The following is a 16,813-nucleotide window of genomic DNA, read 5'->3' as shown; positions in this document are numbered from 1 at the left end:
ACTACAGGAATTAAGAGAAATCCGAGCATCAGAGATAAGGCAGGGCTTGCAAGGGACCACTGATTCTTGAAGCGGAAGACAAGAATATTCCAAGGGGGAAGCAGATCAAATATCCTTCAGGAAACACACATAGACAAAGAGACAGCGAGGAGTGAAGGGTTGTAATGGGGACGATGAACACAGGAATCAAACTGGGAAAATATAGTATTGAAATTTATTTAAAGAAATTACAGCAACCATTCCTTTCCCCTCCCAAAAAAGAGGGGGTGAGGGGAGAGAAGAGCTTGTTTATCCTATTACTCGAAGGAAAAACACTGAGGTATGTTGGAAAGTATATTCTTTCTTAGTTTCTAATTGCCTGATCAATTACGGAGAGAGATAGTATTGACAGCCTCACTGGAAACAAACAAAAAAAATTACACACCATATAAAGCCGCGCTTCCCACGAAGACAGACCCCCCTGCAAATGCACAGAGTTCAGTTAGGAAGAATAAAAGCTAACATTTATTGAGTCCTTACTCTGTGTCAAGCAAGGTGTCAAGTGTATTACAAATATGTCTCCTTTTATCTTCACAGTGACCCCATGGGGTGGCTCAGTAAGTGAGTGTTTACGTGCCTTGTTCAAGGTCACAAAACCAGTATGTGCAGAAACCAACATATGAACTCCAAGTTTGCCTGACTCACAACCAACTTGATAGACCTGCTAAAGGTCAACAGAAATATACCCTATTCTTTGTTCACTCCTTGATTTTGATAAACCATATACCCTCTCTGCTGACAGACTCCCTGCTTGACCAAACTTCAGTTAGGCATCTCTGAGCCCTCTCCTCAGCTAGGCTGGGATCTTGGGCTTCTGCGTCCATCCTTGCTGAATCCAGTTTTAGCAAAATTCCTGCTGAAATCAGTTTAGAGAGAATCCCCCCACCCTGAATACCTGATGAAGGTCCTCACCCTTCACCCTTGGCCTGCCTGTTATAAGAATCCTGTTAGGCCAATTTAGCAAGATTCTCCACAGCCCCACCTTGATGTCTCCTCTTAATAACTTTCCATCCACGGAACCGCTCACTTTGGGAGTTGGCTACAAATTCCCAGCTGTCTTTGTTGTATGCAGGGTTGAGCCAGATCTCTCTCCCATATCCCAGTTCTGCGTTACAACAGTCTTCAGTAAAGTCTTCCTTACCCTTTTAACAAGCGTCAGAATAAAATTTTCAAGTATCAGAATAAAATTTTCTTTAAAATTTTCCTTAACACTGTATTGTAGGTTTCTGATTGTAAAGTCAAAAGATGACTGTGAAGGGGCTTCCCTGGTCGCGCAGTGGTTGAGAGTCCGCCTGCCAACACAGGGGACGCGGGTTCGTGCCCCGGTCCCACATGCCGCGGAGCGGCTGGGTCCGTGAGCCATGGCCGCTGAGCCTGCGCGTCCGAAGCCTGCGTGTCCGGAGCCTGTGCTCCGCAACGGGAGAGGCCACAACAGTGAGAGGCCCGCGTACCGCAAAAAAAAAAAAAGAAAAAGAAAAAGATGACTGTGAAATTTTAAAAATGGAAATTGTCAAATAATTCAAATTATTTAACTAGCACATAACTAAAACAATCCTTAGGATCGACTCCAAAACTCTCTGTTATAATCAAGACCCTTCTAAAATAGAACTTTGTCCCTTTCATAGTCCATTGTCCTGTTGTTATATGTTATTATGCAGGTCTGACATCAAATATTCTAAAATCCTTGCATTCCCTTTTAGGAAGAGGAACTGCAAATTCCATGCCGCTTCCTGAAAGGGTTTTAGTAGCAGGCAAGTAAGCACATGCGCGCACACACACACACACACACACACACACACGAACACCATGGACCCACACAATACAATGTGTTAAAGTAGTGTTTATGACATGCCTTGAATCTTTAAAAGTTTTTCATGCAAAGATGAAAAGAGTTAAAATATTGAACTGTATATTGAAAAGTGGCCTATATATTACTATTATCTATTATGGTTTCCCCTTGGATAAAGAGTGATAGACTGTATTTTGGATTTACATCATGTGCCATGAATCAAAACCAATCTTCAAGATGGATCCTAAAGCGTGTGTGTGTGTGTGTGTGTGTGTGTGTGTGTGTAAATCTTCTATATGTTTACTTACCAGTTTCTCCAGCTGTTTTATTCTTCCCATGAGGCTTATATAGAACATACGAGCATCCTTTTACGTGGAAGTGGTCGTTAATTTGTCTAAACCATCTGAAAATAACAAGAAGACTCACTCATAGCAACAGTTCCATAAGAAAGAAGGCACTATTCCAATTCCAGAGAAATTCGGGCAGAGCCCAAGTCTGGCATATCTACCAGAGGTTGGGCCCAAACAGCTGGATGCATGGTTTACTATCAATGCACATCTACAGCATTATTATTTTGCAGAACTAGAAATAAGGTATTGCTTCTAAGCGAGGGCTTCGTACCTCATAAGTGTCGTATTTCCAGTGAAAGGGCCGAACCTAATATCCTCAAACGGGGGTTGAAAACCCAAAATATGTAAAGCTTCTTCTTGGGTGATAGCTGGAAGACTACGAAAGAAATATTGCCTTTCATTTCACAGTTCCAATCATATGCAAATATAACCTGTCTCAGTGTACTGTGTCTGTCTGATTTGCAAACAATTTTAGTAGTATTTTTCATTTTTATTTTATCAAAAATAATGCAGGCACATATTTTTAGCTAAAAGGCTTAAAACAAAATACGGCAGTTTTTCCCCAATTTATGAAAAATCTGTTCTTAAAAATCTTCCATTATAGAAAAAGCAACACCAAATAACTTTTGAATTTGGAGTTCAGGGATACCACTAAATTAACATACTTACTTTCCAGCTCCCATTGTGCTATATAAGAAATTCCAACAAGAAATTAATGAGGAGATACCACAAGAAGTCTTATACTGTGGTCGGCTTATGCAGTACCTGAGAAAATAAAAGACTGTTTTCACTTGAATGAATACAAAATATGCATACAGAAATAGAACACTCATGGCAACTGAGTGTGTTACATAATGAAAACTTTGATCATTTAAACCACCAATGTAAAATCTTTATTCATTTATTTTCATATTTATTCAACACATTATAAATGCATAATGACAATAAATGATATATTTTAAGAATGATGGCTAAGTATGACTAACTATTAGTTAAAGTGGATGTTACCCAAGCCAATGGAAAAAAATTAAAGATATATAAATTTAGACACCAACAATTAAAATTTCGATGTAAACTCTTAGTTGAGCTACACATATGATTATTTGCAACTTCAGTTGTAGTTCTTTATACAGTCTGGATATTAACCCCTTATCAGATATGTGATCTGCAAATGTTTTCTCCCACCTTGTAGGTTGCCTTTTCACTTTGTTGATTATTTCCTTTGACGCACAGAAGTGTTTAAGTTTGATGTAGTCCCATTGGTTTATTTTTTCTTTTGTTACCTGTGCTTTTGGCATCATACCCCAGACATCACTGCCAAATCCAATGTCATGAAGCTTTTCCCCTATGTTTTCTTCTAGGAGTTTTATAGTTTTAGGTCCTACATTTATGTCTTTAATCAATTTTGAGTTATTTTTTGTGTATGATGTGAAGAAAAGGTCTTAAAATACCTTTTAAGAGGTCTTTTAAGGTATCCCTCATTCTTTCACATGTGGGTATCCACTTTTCCCAGCACCATCTTCTGAAGAGACAGTGCCTTCCTCATCCTGTGGTCTGAGCACCCTTGCAGAAGATTATTTGCCTGTTTACATGAATGTCTATTTCTGATCTCTATTCTGTTCCACTGGTCTATATGCCTGTCTTTATGCCAGTACCACACTGTCTTAGTTACTGTAGCTTTGTAATGTGTTTTGAAATCAGGAAGTGTGTGGCCTGTGTTGCCCTCCTGCAATCACCACCTTCCCTGTAATTCACTAGAGAAAGTGTCCTTGGCTGGTATCTAGGGGATAAGCTGGAACCTTGGTGGCAATCAGCACAATGTTTCCTTCTGCAACCTTCTCTGCATTTCTGTAGTGCTAATCTGGATCTCCACAAAGAACTCAGATTCTTCCCCACTGAATCAACAGCTCATACCCTTAGATCTAACCAAAGAGTCACCAAACAGTTTGGGGTCATCCATGAACTTTAAAGAAACCTGCATTGTTTGAGGCCAGCAGTAATCTGTGAGTTCTTGGCGTCTCCTTTCTGTTAGTCCAGAATGCACAGGATTTGAAAAATATATTAGAGCCTATGGTTTGGGGATGATGCTATTTCTTTGCTTCATGGAAGATAGAGGTTTCCACATTTTTCATTTTGCTGTTATTGTTTACATGGGTTTGAGGGAAGGAGTGGAGTAAAAAGACCTTACTCTGTCATATTTCAATCTCCCTCTTCCATCTGAAACACTTCTTCACAAATCCTTGGGATCAACCCTAGGCACTTATAAGATTTTTCACATTTTTTCATCAACCCAAAATTGTTTACTGGTCTTATTCATGACCAGTTCAAAACTTTTACCGACATTCTACTATCTTCTGTGGGTCTTTCCATTCAATCTCTAATCTTGTAATATACTCTGGGAAATAAGCTTGTGATCCTGGTAATTTTTCCCCCTCGGTTATTTCTCCTATCTGTCCTTCCTCATCCAAGTCTTTATGTCCTCACATATTATACTATTAAATATAATTACTCATATATGTGGTTATAACAAATCTTAAGTCTAAGGGATTCAGAGCAAAATGCACAAAGCCTCACTCCAAAAAAACTGAAATTAATGTTTTTGATTTGTGTCTCTTCTCCAATACACTCTACATACTAACTATTGATACTAACAATTTATCTTTGTAAAATATCCTTTTGTTAAGAAATCATCAATGGCTTATCTCTACTCCAGAAAAAAAAATCTAAATCCTTAGCCTGATATCCAAGAACTAGATCGTGACGTGTGTTACAAAGAAAGAACATGGGAACTTCCCTGGTGGCGCAGTGGTTAAGAATCCGCCTGCCGATGCAGGGGACACGGGTTCAAGCCCTGCTCCAGGAAGATCCCACATGCAGCAGAGCAACTAAGCCTGTGCCCACAACTACTGAGCCTGCGCTCTACAGCCCATGAGCCACAACTACTGAGCCCATGTGCCACAACTACTGAAGCCCGCGTGCCTAGAGCTTGTGCTCTGCAACAAGAGAAGCCGCTGCAATGAGAAGCCCGCGCACTGCAACAAAGAGCAGCCCCCGCTCACCACAACTAGAGAAAGCCTGCGTGCAGCAGTGAAGACCCAACACAGCCAAAAATTAATTAATTTAAAAAAAAGAAAGAAAGAAAGAACATGGACTTTGGAGTCCAACTCTCTTCAGTTTCAATATCACACCTGTGTATTTGCTATGTGACGCTGAGTAAGTTTCTTAGCTTCTCTGAGCCTCGCTCCAGACAGGCTGATCTACTCTTCATTACCAACCTGCCAGACACTTTCCCACCATCTGTTCAAAGACCTTTAGACCCTCCATCCCCTCAGATTTCCTCTCTTAAGACCCAGCTCCTCAGTGAAGCCTTTCAGTGATCATTACCGCCTCTCAAGTTGGTTGTTTATTCCCACCCATCATCTGACAAATTTCCTGAGATATTTTACATTTTCCACTGTTCTCAACTAGATTGGAGAACAAACAACCATGTTGTACATCTCTGTATTCTCAGCCCACAGTAAATGGTCCAATATTTATTAAATAAGTGAAAAAAATCTAATATTTCTAAAGCCTCACACAAAAGAATTTTTAAAACCTCAAATTATAGATCAGTAATATTTAAAAGCTATCACAAATTAAACATCTTTTTCTTTAGAATAGGAACTGTACGTTAAGGTCACCAAATGGCCCTGGTTGGTAAGTGAAAGATCTTCTTGTTAAAAGAATTCCAGTTAGTAAAGGCAGAAGAAATGATAGAATTTTGAAATTGCACCATTTTATAATAGGATTCAGGCAGGGGTCATCAATGGGTCTGGCTGAAACCACGAGGTGAAACGTTGATGGTTACCTAGATGTTAACCCAATGACACCATCACCCCACTGATTACTTGGTGGTTCCAGAAGAAAAAAGGGAACTTGACAATGTGGGCTAAGGCTGTTGCCACCTCCTTAATCCAGTAATCACTCTTAGGATCTCTAATATCAGATGACCAGACACCATGTACCTTCTGATGGGATATCAGGATGAAGGCCACAGGGCCACCTAGGCAGTATTCTTGCCCAAAATGTTCAACCAGAATCTTATCAAGTCTTTATATCTAACTTCCGGTTTATAAGGACTGAGATTATATGAGTAATTTAGACCACCAGCAGGAAAGAAATCAGACAGATTGGGGAAGAATCAGATGGGGAATGTTCTAGTTCAGAAGAGATTTATGGGCCACAACAAGCAAACACAATATGTGGTTCACGGTGGGTCCCACTCTGAACAACCAAGTGTGAAGACATTTTTGGAAAATTCTGGGAAATCTGAATTTAGCCTGGAAATGAGATGTGAAGGAAATATTGTTAACGTCATTAGGTATGACAATGGTACTGTGGTTAGGTAAAGAAAAAAGGTCAATTTTTAGAGATTACCATCGTCTGAGGTCTAATACTTTCCGCTGCTTAATATCTTCAAGAGGAGAATACTGAGGCCACTCCCTTTGATGTCTTCTTCCTTTCTTGTCTGAAGTTTTTTTCTTGGAAATTTGCTTCTTTCCATTGCCTAGAATACAAGAGTATAAAATGAAGTCAAATGAAGTAAGATGCCAAGGCAATACAATTAATTATGTAACAAAATATAAAAGTAACTAGGTCTGAAAATGCTATTTGCAAACATATTGAAGAAATACATGTACCTTCAAGAATACATCCCTGCCTTAAAGAGAGGCAGAGAGAATAAAAACACATTTAAACAACCATGAATGTTATTTCCTATCAGGTTCTTATATTCCAATTTCTGAGCTAGTTACTTAGCTAGTAAAATAATCAATCACAAAATGTTTTGCCACATCTAGAAAATAAAATTACCAACAGTAAAATATTTAACTAGACCACTTTCCAGAAAATGAAACCTTTCTATAAAACAATAAAGCCACATTAATGTAACTCTGTTGAGAAAGTAAAAGCAGTAGATCCAGTAATCCGATGATGTGATATTTAAAAATAATTCCAGGCCTACAGAGACCACAAAATGGATTAAGAATGATGCACATGGGCTTCCCTGGTGGCGCAGTGGTTGAGAGTCCGCCTGCCGATGCAGGGGACACGGGTTCGTGCCCCGGTCTGGAAAGATCCCACATGCCGCGGAGCGGCTGGGCCCGTGAGCCATGGCCGCTGAGCCTGCGCGTCCGGAGCCTGTGCTCCGCAACGGGAGAGGCCACAACAGTGAGAGGTCCGCGTACCGCAAAAAAAAATAAAAATAAAAAGAATGATGCACATAAGTACATTATTAAAATGCAACTTTAGCACCAGGAGCCAGAATGGAAAACAAAGTCTCCTTTCTGCGTGCAAGTATGTACACATGTGTGGGCACGTGCACACACACACACACACCACACATTCTCCAAAAGACACAGGGGGAGGGGAAATTGGGAGCCACACAAAAGGGGAGGCAAAAATGAAAGTGAGACTTTACACTCTTTAATTTTTATACTTTTTTATTTCCATCTAATTGATCGCCCAGTCAAAAAATTATATAAATTAAAATATTATTAAATAAACTCCAAGCCTCATTTCACTAAAACACCATTAACATTTCAGATAGCTACGTGCACTTTAAAGTCTCTCACACATATCATATTTTAAACAAAATAAATCTGTTACAAAAATTAAATAAAAGCTAATATTTCATTTTTATGAGTTAGTCATAAATTATAAAACATAGATTATATAGATATATGCCTAGAAAACAAACATGGAAAAGGATCCATTTTATTCATTCTACAGTGAAACAATTTAGCGCCTAAAACCAGCTGGAACCAACAAGGACTTACTGTATAGCACATAGAACTATATTTAATATTTTGTAATAACTTATTAAGGGAAAAGAATCTGAAAAAAAATATATATATACACACATATGTATAACTGAATCACTGTGCTGTACACCTGAAACTAGCATGACATAGTAAATCAACTATACTCCAACTTTTAAAAATACATTTTAAAAAACCCAGCTGGACCTCAGAAACTGTTGTTACACAGGGAATTTCTCTAATTTTTGTAAAATGGCGTAATATTGAACACTAGAAAAATCAAGAAACAAGGATTTTTCCCCCTTCCCTTTAGTTATTCTTCCTAAGTCTTCACAGAAACGCACAGTTTCTCCCAGAGCTGAACAACCCCTGGCAAACATGAGCAAAATCTCATTCTGACAAATTTCTTTCACTAATAAAATAAATCTTAGTGGGTGAGAAGATGGAAAATCTACTTTCCACCATTCCTTGAGATGTCTTCACTGTCCAATCGTGACTTAATTCCCTAAGGAGTTTTCCAGCCACTTAGATTTTTAGTGGCTAATGAAGCACGGTAACCTGTGACCTCAGCAGCTCATAGGGTCATCTGTACCCACCTGCAGTCCTCAAAGACTCACCTGAGCCTGCCCTCTGTTCTCTCCTAGCTTACTCCCATGAACCCTGGGATAAAAAAAAGTATATATGGTCTATATGAACATCCTTCATGACATCTCCACACTGCCAAAGAGAGAGCTGGTCCCACAGGCAAAATTCCAGTCAATTTGAGGAAGGAAGCTCTGTCAAAGTGGAAGCCACATTTGAGAGGGGAGCATAAAAGAGCAATGCCTGAACATTTCTATCTCCCCATCATGTCAACTCCACTAACGATTGTCCACTGCCCCTTGTTATTGCGATATTCCTTCTTCCATCCCTCACCCTGCTTACAACATACCCATTTAGCTCCCAAACCAAAAATACACACACACACACACACACACACACACACACACACACACACACACACACACATCCACCAGACTGGCTTTTAGAGAAAGGTACCAGGATAGCAAATACAATTAGAATACTCACCATCTTTTTGACTTAAATAACCACAGGACAGAGTTCCAGGCAATTACCGTCATTAGAACGTGAGGTTGGGGGGATCCCAGAAATCGGGCCAGAGAAGGGAAGAAGCCAAATTTGACCCAAATCTTAGGCTGACTCTTGAACTGTGCATGCACAGAGCAGAGCCCAAACAGTACAGCTAAGGCTAAAAGAATTGAACTGAGATTTGAGATGTCCTCAGAGGACAGAATTTGCAGCTTTAGTCCAACCAAATTAATTGCTGCTAAAATTTTAAAAACAAACAAACAAATAAAACACTCTTTGGGGGACTATATCAGAATCCAAAATCACCATAACATTTCCACCATCCTGAATACAATCCAAAAGTACTGAACATGTGAGAAAACTGAAATATGTGACACATTCTCAAGAAAAAAGATAAGACCAACTCTGACATGACCAGCAGCTTAAGATTTTAAAGTGGGTATTATAACTATGCTCTATGAGATGGACAAGGTGCTCTAGCAATGAATGAAAAGATAGCAAACCCAAGAAACTATTTTTTTAAATGTAAATTCTAGAACTAAAGTAAACAATATCTGAAATAAACAATTCACTGAATATACTTGACAGCTATCTTTAAGAGACAAACTTTAAATATAAAAAGACACGGTTTGAAAATAAATGGACAGGGCTTCCCTGGTGGCGCAGGGGTTAAGAATCCGCCTGCCAATGCAGGGGACATGGGTTCAAGCCCTGGTCCGGGAAGATCCCACATGCCACGGAGCAGCTAGGCCCGTGAGCCACAACTACCGAGCCTGCGCTCTAGAGCCCGCGAGTCACAACTACTGAGCCCACGAGCCACAACTACTTAAGCCCACGTGCCTAGAGCCCGTGCTTCACAAGAGAAACCACCGCAATGAGAAGCCTGTGCACTGCAACGAAGAGTAGCCCCCGCTCACCGCAACTAGAGAAAGCCCACGTGCAGCAACGAAGATCCAACACAGTCAAAAATAATAAATAAATTTCTAAAAAAAGAAAATAAACAGACGGAAAAAGATAGACCATGCAAACATTAGTCAAAAGAAAGCTGGAATAGCTATATTAATATCAAACAAAGTAGCTTTCAGAACAAGAAATATTGCCAGGAATAATGTGGGATGTTTCATAATGAGAAAAGGGTTAATTCATCAAGAAGAAATAAAAATCATAAATGCATGTGCACCTTATAACAAGGCTTCAGATTACATGAAACAAAAATCAACACAATTAAATGGAGAAAAGACAGCTCCACAATCATAGTTGGAGACTTTTAACACTTTACGACTTTAAGACTTTAATCACTTTTCAGCAATTGTTAGAACAAGACAAAACTTAAGTAGCAACATAGAAAATATGAGCAACATTTTCAAACACTTTGATCCAGTAAATATCTTTAGAACACGACACCCCACAACTCCAGAATGCACCTTCTTTTCAGGTGCACGGGGAACATTCAGCAACAGAGACCATATGCTGCCTCGGGAAACAAGTCTCAGTACATTTAAAAAGACTGTGAGCTTAGCACAGGGAGCTATACCCAATACTTTGTAATGACCTATAAGGGAAAAGAATCTGAAAAAGAATATATATATATATATATATATATATATTCAGATTTTATATATATATATATATATATATATATATATATGAATCACTGTGCTGTACATCTGAAACTAACACCACATTGTAAATTAACTATACTTCAATTAAAAAATAAAACAAGACTGAGGTCATATGTCCTCTGGAACTAAATTAGAAATCAGTACTTAGAAAAACCCTAAATACCTGGAGATAACATAGCATACTTCTAAACAATCATGTATCAAAGAAGAAATAACAAAGGAAATTAGAAAATACTTCAAATTAAATGACAATAAAAATAAAGTGTGTTAAAATTTGTGGACTGCAGCTAAAACAGTACTGAGTGAGCAATTTAGAGCATTAAATACTTCAGTAGAAAAGTCTTGAATCAAGAGGTTAGAAAATGCAGAACAAATAAACCCAAAGTAAGTAGGAGGAATGAAATAATAAAGATCATAAATCAATGAAATAGAAAACAGACAATTCAGAAAATTAGCAAGCTAAAGCTGATTATTTGCAAAAGACAAACAAAACTGATAAACACCCAGGTAGGAAAAAAAGAACATAAACTACCAGCATCGGGTATGAAAAAGGAGTTATCACTAAAGACCGTACAGGTGTTAGAGGGAGAAAACAGACTGTTAGAAACAACTTTACGTCAACACCTTGATAACGTAGATGAAACGGACAAACTAAACTTTGACAGAATTGATGGGAATCAAGACAACTCCATAATCATAATTAGAGATTTTTAATACCCCTCTGAAAACCCCTCAAAAAACAGGAAGAGAGAATACTTCCAAACATGTCTTAGGAGACCTGCACAGACATTATGAAAAAAAAATCATAGACCGATCACGCACAAATAGAGATACAAAGTAAAATCCCCGGACACCGCGAGAATTACAAATTTACATAACATTCTGTAAAACCAGTTGATTTGGCAAATGAATGAGTAGACAGAGGTTTTACAAAACGATCAGAGAAGCCTAGAAGTAAAGTACACACCTGACTTCTGCCTCTTTGTAGCTGTGCAGTTGTGCCCAAGCAACGTATCCCCTCTATGCCTCCATTTCTTCACCCATAAAATGAAGACAACAGTACCTACCTCACAAAATTCCTGTCTTACTGTGAGTTCAAAAGAAAAAAGTGAAGAGCATTAGTATCTGCTCCAGAACCACCACATTGTAATTGTGAAGGTTGTACACTACACCCTCTTAAACTGGGCAGTGCACAACCTACTCAGTGGTACCTGGAGACCCTGTTGAGTGTTCAAAAAATTTTTAACAACAGAAAAGCCAAAATGTTATGTAGTAAAAAAGAAAACTATGGGCTTCCCTGGTGGCGCAGTGGTTGAGAGTCCGCCTGCCGATGCTGGGGACACAGGTTCGTGCCCCGGTCTGGGAGGATCCCACATGCCACGGAGCGGCTGGGCCCGTGAGCCATGGCCGTTGAGCCTGCGGGTCCGGAGCCTGTGCTCTGCAGCGGGAGAGGCCACGGCAGTGAGAGGCCCGCATACCGCAAAAAAAAAAAAAGAAAGAAAGAAAAAGAAAACTAGATTTTTTTTTTTTTTTTTTTTGGCTGCGTTGGGTCTTCATTGCTGCACACGGGCTTTCTCTAGTTGCCGAGAGCGGGGGCTACTCTAGGTTGCGGTGCGCGGGCTTCTCATTGCAGTGGCTTCTCTTGTTGTGGAGCACGAGCTCTAGGCACGCGGGCTTCAGTAGTTGTGGCACGTGGGCTCAGTAGTTGTGCCTCACAGGCTCTAGAGCGCAGGCTCAGTAGTTGTGGCGCACGGGCTTAGTTGCTCCGCGGCATGTGGCATCTTCCTGGACCAGGGCTCGAACCCGTGGCCCTTGCATTGGCAGGCGGATTCTTAACCACTGCGCCACCAGGGAAGCCCCAAAACTAGCTATTTAATTGAGAAATATGATTCATGTCACTGCAAAACCATGAAGTAGTATGTTATTCTAGGCACATCATTAACCATTACTAAACTACTGAGTACTTATCTATAATACTTGTGTTTTACAGCACTCTTAGATTTGTTCAAAGCTCTCAAAATGCAAAGGTTATGTTTGAAGTTTCCAGTGGCAACACATTAGTGAACTAAATGTCCTACGCCCAAGGTTATTTTTTTAACTATGTCAACAAACAACATGATAGCCATGTGCCTTGTTTGGTATCATAAAAAGAAAATCTGTCTGAAGGCAAGTTTAAACAAGATATATTGCTTGTTTTCTCCTTATTTTCACATGAGAACATCATGGCTCCTTCCTTACCTGATTTGTGTTTCAAATTCGTGGTCACTCCGTCAAATTCAGATTTGTCAATTTCCCACGCAAGAGGTAGCTTGCCCAGGCTGTTGGATAAGTTTTCCAAGCTATTTTCTTCATTGTAGATGATTTCCGATGTACTGGTCGGGATGCCAATGTATCTTGAGGAATTATTTCCAGCAGATAAAGAGGTACTATTGGGGAGGCAAGAAGAGCGGGCTGGATTTGGAGTTTTGTAGATTGAGGTCGCCTGGTTGAGAAAGGCATAGTCTGAACAGATGGCATAAATTTTCTCCCGAGTGTGGGTCACTGGACAGCTCCATGGATAATGACCATCTCCTTTGGGACCCAAGGGTTCTCCCGAGGCACGAGTGCAGAAAGATTGTACGGCACCTTGTAGATTCTCTTCAGGAGATCTTCTCTCAGATTTGCACTCACCATTTCCAGAATCATTTGTCCTTTCTGCTTCTGCAACGTTAGGCATTGAATGCAACTATAAAAGTTCTGTTATGAGGAAGAGGTTGCAACTCTTTCTATTTCTTGAAAAACAGCTGTGACAATTGTTTACAGCATTCTACAACAACGTGAGCGCTGCAAAAATGGACTCCTAAGAAAAGAGGGAAGAGAAAGAAAGATCAACAATCCACTAGACACTACAAAAACACTAAAAAATATTTTAAGTGTTTCATATGCCTTCATTCAATAAATATTTATTTTACAACTACTATATGCTTAAGTCATGATCACTGACCATCTGTCTTGTTAAAAATTATTTTAAAGTGATGCTTTAGGATAATAAAAAAGACAAGTAACTCAATTTAAAGATGGGAAAAATATCAGAATAGTCATTTCTCCAAAGACGGTGTAGAAATAGTCAAGAAGCACATAAAAAGATGTTTAGCATCAACAGACATCATGGAAATGCAGACCAAAACCACAATAAGGTACCACCTCACATTGACCAGGGTGACTCGAATCAAACAGATTAACAATAAGGATCAGACAGGATGTGGAGAAACTGGAACCCTCAAACACTGCTGGTGGGAATGCAAAATGGTCAAGTAACTTTGAAAAACATGTCCTTAAACACTATACGTAGAGTTACCATATGATCCAGCAATTTCACTCCTCGGAATATATCTAAGAGAAATGAAGACATATGTCCACAAAATGTTCATAGCAGCACTACTCGGAATAGCTAAAAAATGGAAACAATCCAATGCCCATCAATAGATGACTGGATAAATAAGATGTAGTCTATCCCCCACCTCACTCTCCTCTCCCCATGGACCACCTTTCCTTTCTCTGAATGCTGTCTACTCCTTCTTCTCCACCTTTATTTAGTTAATTCCCATTATCCTTCAGATGTCAGCTCAAATGTCACCTTCTAGGGGGATGATTTCTTTGTTCCTCCAACCAAGCCAGGTCACCCTGTACAGACTCGTACCTCATTCACAGGTCTTTACCAGGGTGCAATTCTACCTTGTGTGTTAGTGTGTTTACATGATGAATGTCTGTCTCCTGCAAGTCTGGTTTTCCTGCCTACTGTATCCCCAGGGCAATTTGTAGAAGTCTCATCAACAGATATTCTTAAGTCCCTGCACCATGCTGGGTATTACTGTAAGCCAGGGATTTGGAGCCTAGATTCAGAAGGCCACCAGGAGTGGCCTTAGCAATCAAGAGCTGGAGTTCTAGCCAAGGGCACTCTTTTTCTCCTTCCTGGCTCTCATCTGTGAGAACTGAGGTTCCCTAATCCAGTAAACGAGGTCATGCTGTATGAAGATTTACTAATAAAAGTGACTGCAGGACCTAAGCTCAATGACTTAATGATTTATTCATAAAATCATATCACAAGCAACAGAAGTACTGTTTAACTCTGTGCAAAAGAAATTTTATAAAATGGCCAGCTTTAAATGCACCGCTGGAGTAACGATTTTTAAGTCCCTGGAAGGAACTGCTCTGTAAAATAAACATTTGTAAATCCAATGTTCATGGCCTGGGTTACACTCTCTTTTCTGGTTAGATTCTTAAATCCTTATTTTTAAGCATCAAGTTTGCTTAGAGAACTAAACATCTTAAAAAGTCTCTTCAGTAAAGCCTTCCACGTATGACAACTATCATGATCTGTATTCTGCACGGAAGGCCGCTTAGACGCAGGGGCAGGTAAGGACTTACTAAGGAGGACTTACTTATTGTCTTTATTACTAAGGAGAATAAGTAATATTCTTCTGAGAGCCAGCCGCACTAAGCCTCATTAGGTCTGATCTCGGTCCTTCCCCTCCAGACCCTTCCCCACGCCCTCCACGCCCCTTCCGCGGTCAGACCTGAGCCCCTTCCCAGGCAGAGGCGCCGGCTTCCGAAGGACACCGGGGGTCCTCCCGCACTCCGGCCAGCGTTGAGCCCAAGCTCCCGGGCAGGCGAGCGGAGGGCTCTCCGCCCTTCTCTGCGAAGCTCGCGGCGCCTGGAGGCCCCCAGGATGGAGGCGACAGTCGCGCAGGCCCGTGCCCGCCGCGCGGAGCCGCTGTGTGCGGAGGCGGCGCGGGCGAAGAGGAAGGAGCGCGGCTGCGCCCCCTGCCTGCGCCGCTCGGTGGTCCCAGCGCCTTCGAGGGCCGCGCGTCCCCGGGTCCCCGCAGCTAGGCCTCCGGGCCCCTCCTCCCGCCTTCCGCCCGGCGGGAAGCCGGAGTTCTCGGCGACGGGGAACTGGCAGAGGCCGGCGGGGTGTCAGCCTCCTACCCGCCCGGGGGCCCGGGGACGCTCGCGTGCTCAGGACGCCCGGGGGGGAATGGGACGCGGGCAGATCACTGCTCCCGGGAGAAGAGGGAGCCCCCGATTCGAACTTTTGAATGCACTGGTTGATAGCATTACTAATGACAATTGCCGAAAAGGAAACAGTAAAGAAAACCCCCGCCCAGGCCCGCTTTGGCTGGCGGTTCCACCGGCCCATCAGAGTTTGGGGGGTGCAGCTGAAAAGGTCGAGAGAAGGGGGGAAGGGAAGGAGGAGGCTCCCGGTACGATTTCGGAGCTGACCGTGACCCCTCCTGCGACCGCGCTGGCCCCGGGCGGGCGTGCAGGGGCAAGGGGACGGCCGCCGCGCGTTCCGGTCCCGGGCCCTGCCGAGCGTGGCGTGGAGACTGACGCCGGGCGGCAGCCACCGGTATCCCCGCGGCCCCTCCAAATCGGGCTTTGTTCCCGAGAGGACTCGTCCTTTCTCTCCTGGACCCTTCCCGCCACCCTGCGGCCCAGCTCTTCACCCCACTTCTTCCCCGGAGGACGGGTCCCCACGCACTGGCGTCCACTCGGATGGCCGCCGGGCACCGGAGAGGCCAGGGCCCCCCGGCGCGCAGGCTGCGTTGGCGACGCAGAGAGCAGGTGGGCGGCAGCAGGCCTGGTCCGCAGCGCTCCAGTGCCCGGCGGAAGGCACAGCGCACAGTCGCCGGCGGCCACCTCGGCCCCTGCCCACAGCCCGATGTACCTCTGGCCTGTCCGGTGGGGTCGGGTCGCTGCGGCCGCAGCGGAGCCCGGCACCGGTCCCGGATCACAGCTTCCAGCGGTCGGCCCGCGACGCGCCTCCGGTTACCCTGGGGCTGGCGTCTCTCGTCCCATCGGAGCGCGCGGGGACAGCGCCCTGACGGCTGTGCCGGGCGACCGATCGTCAGATATCATTGACAACACCTTCCTTTCATCGTGTTTTATACCAGCCCTCTGCACGTGCGGGGGACAGAGTGACAATTTTTTTAAAAATCTTAGCTGTGCCTCCAGGCCCACGTGCCCCTCTACTGGGCAGCTACTATTTATTTGTCCGCTGAAAGCGGTGACGGCAAAGTAAATAAGTGAGAGATGGTAAAACCTGGCGGGATTTCCGCTAGTCCTGTCGCGAACTACACGTCCCAGGAA

General features: G+C 42.4%; 1 protein-coding gene across 6 annotated transcripts in view; it reads right to left on the bottom strand.

Moving 5' to 3' along the window:
- BIVM (basic, immunoglobulin-like variable motif containing) overlaps positions 1 to 16,746 on the bottom strand; it is a 27,955-nt gene extending 11,209 nt beyond the window's left edge. For 3 of the 6 annotated variants that reach the window (XR_009516786.1, XM_059995791.1, XM_059995795.1), the window contains exons 1-6: positions 16,392 to 16,745; positions 12,926 to 13,526; positions 6,595 to 6,724; positions 2,848 to 2,943; positions 2,450 to 2,554; positions 2,137 to 2,231 (exon numbers count right to left, since the gene is read on the bottom strand). Coding sequence is in view for 5 of the 6 variants with exons in the window: in XM_059995791.1 (XP_059851774.1) it covers positions 2,137 to 2,231; positions 2,450 to 2,554; positions 2,848 to 2,943; positions 6,595 to 6,724; positions 12,926 to 13,403 (904 nt within the window). In the remaining variant the exon portion in view is untranslated. Of the gene's footprint in view, positions 1 to 2,136; positions 2,232 to 2,449; positions 2,555 to 2,847; positions 2,944 to 6,594; positions 6,725 to 12,925; positions 13,527 to 15,243; positions 15,393 to 16,391 lie in introns of those variants that run through there. The other 3 variants (XM_059995793.1, XM_059995794.1, XM_059995792.1) reach the window with 2 other exon arrangements.
- Between the last annotated feature and the right edge of the window lie 67 nt (positions 16,747 to 16,813).

The sequence above is a fragment of the Delphinus delphis genome, chromosome 18, assembly GCF_949987515.2.
Source record: "Delphinus delphis chromosome 18, mDelDel1.2, whole genome shotgun sequence".
Classification (NCBI taxonomy): domain Eukaryota; kingdom Metazoa; phylum Chordata; class Mammalia; order Artiodactyla; family Delphinidae; genus Delphinus; species Delphinus delphis.
The sequence above is the reverse complement of the archived record's forward strand: the minus strand, read 5'-3'. Positions and strand labels throughout refer to the sequence as shown.